This window comes from Protobothrops mucrosquamatus, unplaced genomic scaffold, assembly GCF_001527695.2.
Source record: "Protobothrops mucrosquamatus isolate PMUCROS unplaced genomic scaffold, P.Mucros_1.0 scaffold707, whole genome shotgun sequence".
Classification (NCBI taxonomy): domain Eukaryota; kingdom Metazoa; phylum Chordata; class Lepidosauria; order Squamata; family Viperidae; genus Protobothrops; species Protobothrops mucrosquamatus.
In genome coordinates this window covers 43,466-47,515 of record NW_015386988.1, presented here as the reverse complement: position 1 = coordinate 47,515, position 4,050 = coordinate 43,466, and the positions used below count along the sequence as shown (strand labels likewise).

General features: G+C 40.6%; 1 protein-coding gene across 1 annotated transcript in view; it reads right to left on the bottom strand.

Annotated features, from left to right (window-relative positions):
• The window catches only part of RTTN (rotatin), a 93,598-nt gene extending 90,883 nt beyond the window's left edge, over positions 1 to 2,715 (bottom strand). The window contains exons 1-2 of the mRNA XM_029284545.1: positions 2,649 to 2,715; positions 1,324 to 1,511 (exon numbers count right to left, since the gene is read on the bottom strand). Of these exons, the coding sequence (XP_029140378.1) occupies positions 1,324 to 1,511; positions 2,649 to 2,715 (255 nt within the window). The remainder of the gene's footprint in view (positions 1 to 1,323; positions 1,512 to 2,648) is intronic.
• Between the last annotated feature and the right edge of the window lie 1,335 nt (positions 2,716 to 4,050).

The following is a 4,050-nucleotide window of genomic DNA, read 5'->3' as shown; positions in this document are numbered from 1 at the left end:
CCCCTCCCCCCCTCAACTGAAGGAGAGAGCGGGTCACCCTGAAGAGGGTGGCCGGGCGATTATCTGATGACGCAATGAGGGTGGAGTAGTAGTTAGACCTCGCCACCCTCATCGCCACTAGGTAGGATCTAACCTGTATCCTTGCCTGTGTTCGGTCAGATTCGGTTCGGCTCGCCCTCCAACTGCTCTCCAGGCGTCTAAAGTAATCTAGAATATTAGTTCCCAATGTTCTGCTGCTAGACATATTCTGAATATGCTGTTCGGGTAGTCCTCATTTAACATTCCCTTGTTCAGCACCATTTGAAGTTACAATGGGTCTGAATGGGTGTTACTGATGACTGGGTTCTCGAAGTTTTGGCTGTGCAAGCACCCCTACAGTCAATCTGTGTGCTTGGCAGTTGGGTCACAGTTACCATAGTTGCAGTGTCTTGCAACTTTCCCTGCTGGCTTCCCATAAGCAAAGTTAATAGGGAAACTGCAAGGGAAGGTCACAAGTTGCTTCAGTGAGTTGCTCACACAATTTTTCACCCAGAAACAGCCACCCCCAGCCCTGTTGCGTTTATGTCATGCCTCACAGGCAACCTGTGAACCTTTCCCCCCCCCCAGCAACCATCCACCCTCTCACACACAGCAGCACCCACTTTCCTAATAGGCAGCCTGCTTATAAGCTGCCTGGCACCTGCTTAATGACTCATGATTCTTACTTAATGATGGCAACAGGAAGTGCCAGACCTACAGGTAGTCCTCAACTTAAAATAGTTCATTTAGTGACTGTTCAAAGTTACAACAGCACTGAAAAAAGTGACTTATGACCATTGTTTATACTTACATCCATTGCAGCATCCCCCATGGTCACGTGATCAAAATCCAGATACTTGGCAACTGATCCATATTTATGACAGTTGCAGTGACCCAGTAACAACTGTGTGACTAACTTAACAACTGTGAGAAGCAAGGTCATTCAAATGGGGCCCAGCTCATTTAATAAATGTCTCACTCAACCACAGAAATTTGGGGCTCAATTGTGGTCGTAAGTCGAGGACTACCGGCACTGTCACTGACCAATGCAGTACTGTAACGTTGCACTTTATGACCATATTTCTTAGCGATGGAAATTCCAGACCGATTACCATTGTTAATCAAAGACTATCTCTATTGGCAAAATTTTAAAATGTAACAAAGTGCATATTTTAAGGTTTTTGTTTCAAAAGAATGTTTAAATTAAACTGAGTAATGCTCTGCTTTTTTTAAATATAAATATAGACATTAGTTGTTAGCTATTTCTATTACACTTTCAGAAAAAAGGAATACAGACAGCAATACCTTTAACAAGTTGGTCACTAAGTTCAAAACTTCTTCCTTCATTGGTACTACAGGAAAGTTGAACCATTCTAAAACACTGACAAACAGTAGCTTTTCTTGAACCAGATCATCATATGTAATCAAACTGTGATTTAATTTAGACAAAATATTCTTAAGTGCTCTTTCTCTAATTTCAGACAGCTCGTGACCTGTTAAATTTTTTAAAAAAGGGAAACATTGCAAGAGAAAGTTATTTTTTTTACATACACACACCCACACCCACACATTTTATGAGTTTCAATCAATCCACTGCAGAATAAAGGTCTCTTCACTGAAGATTACAGACCATAATTTAGCACAGTGATCTAATGCAGGTGATACACAGATGTTTTTAACTTCCTAGTCTAGGGCTGAGGGAGAGTGATTGGTCCAAAATTACCTAATGAGCTTCTGCGGCTATGGATGGATTAGAAGCCTGAGTCTCCGCACTCCTAATCCAGCGATGTAACCACCAAGTCATATCTACTCTTGTATATGTGATATCCACACACATACAGTACATGCCTGTATATTCACTAACAGGTATTGCTTTACATAAAAATAGCTAGTGAATTGATTTTGTGTTGAACCATCACACTGAAAATTTAGGATACTTTCTTAGGAAAGACAAGGCATGTGACTGTTCATCTTTCAACTATAATCTCATATAATCTATTCTCTAAGCATTTTTCTTCTTTTAATATTAGGAATATTTATTGTTAAAAGCTTTGATTATTGTTTTTGCAATGGCAATTTTTCCATTTCCTGATAGTTTCAATATTCCTTTTAGTTTCCAAACTTCCTCTGTTCATTACATTCTAGTCAATTTTGTGCAGTTCTACTGCAACAATGTTAACATCTATACTCTTATAAATTTCCCCTACTTTTGGCATTCCCTTTGTATAGAAGATTGTGATGGACATTTATCTGTTTTGCGTGGTCGTTAAGAGTTGACACCGATGTGATGGCACACAGTCACCAATCAATCAATATGTATAAAAATATATGCGACTTTGAGAAGGGATCGTATTGAAAAATCTATCAAACTCAAAACCAAAAGTAGAGAAATAGGAGCAGAATATGCTACTTTTCTGCATGCAATCAACAGATTCACACTGGGGTTTGCACACCCTGACAATACTGGATTGGGAGTTTGTGCGCAGCTAAGCAGTGATTCAGGACTACTTTTTTTCATCCCCAAAGCAAACCCATTATCAACTTTTAGGGATTCAAAAGTAAAAACAGCTGCCGAATAGGCGCTCACTGGCTACCCCGTTGCAGCCCGTGCGGACAAACCAAGCACTTACGAAGTTTCCGGATAAGCGGAGTCAACTCGATTGGGGGAGACGCGGCATTAACATTGCACCCAGCCATCGCGACCGCCTTCCCAGAGCGGCCCAGGTTCAACCGCCGCGCCGTAGCGAACGCGAATGCGCTAGGAAAAAGCGGGAGACTATTTCTCTCAAGAGGCTACTGGGAAATGTAGTTCCCATCTCTGGCTCCGCCCATCTGTCCTGTGTATCCCCAGACGAGGCTCTTTATTGGAGATACGTTTTCGAGTGGTTGGTAATTCTCGCGAGTTTTGACTCGAGTCTTCTAGTTGCCTAGAGAACAAGGTTTTCTCTCCTCGCGTTCTGGAAGCGTCGCTCTTCTCGTGGCGGCCTTGTTTTAACTACGGGGTTTAACTGCAAGGAACTAAATGAATCCGTCTGGCTTTCAGTCTCAGTGTTTCTCAACCTTGACAATTTTAAGGCATGTGGAATTGGAATTCTGGGAATTGAAGTCCACATGCCTTAAAATTGTCAAGGTTGAGAAACACTGGACTCTAGGTTGTCTTCTCAATGGCAAAACATCTGCCAGAATTTTTTCCTTTAGGCGAGCGATACAACACCTTTTCTGAACCGTCCCTAACCCTACGACTTTGGATCACAACTGCCAGAATACAGAATAACGTTTCATGAAGTTGTTTCTATAGACTGGGAATTCTGGAGTTGTAGTTGCGGCAATCTTAAATGTAACTCCGACTATAAAGCTTCATATATAGTGGGTGGAACATTATTTCCATCACAACTCAATTTCGACTTACATTCAATTTATTTATTTATTCTGGCAGTGAGGTGCTTCCAGTGGTGTGTTATGTGCAGGTTTCTGACTTGTCAAGTGTGTGTTGGAATCAAATGTATCGCTGGGAATACAGTACTTCGAAGAACATGTGTGTGTACCCGCTCAACACATTGAAGAATTTCTAGCCTAGTATATTATGCAAATCCAGTTCATGATGCAAGTTTATTATTAGCTGCAATTATTTACTTCTCACCTATCAGAGTAATCATTTCAAAGGGGTTTAACTATATAAACAATTGTAAATAAAAATGTAACAAATGTGATGAAACATTAATAAACTTCTTAGGATCCTTTCCACAGAAGTGTTAAAATTAAAAGCCCACTTGAAGGAACAGGTCAGCTGAACAATCTTGGATGATGAATATATATTTCCCCTGAATATATGTACCTTAGAAACCCAGAAAACTGGATTAACAGTGACTACATGAGTCATTCAAATGCAAACTTGAAGATTAAGCATCAGTCTTGTAAAGAGGAGCTGAAAATCTTTAGCACTGTTATAACAGAAAGAAATGATAGCTGTCCTCTCCATGATATCTCTTCAGAAGCATCCCACAATAAATGGTGGCACATTAAATAATGGTT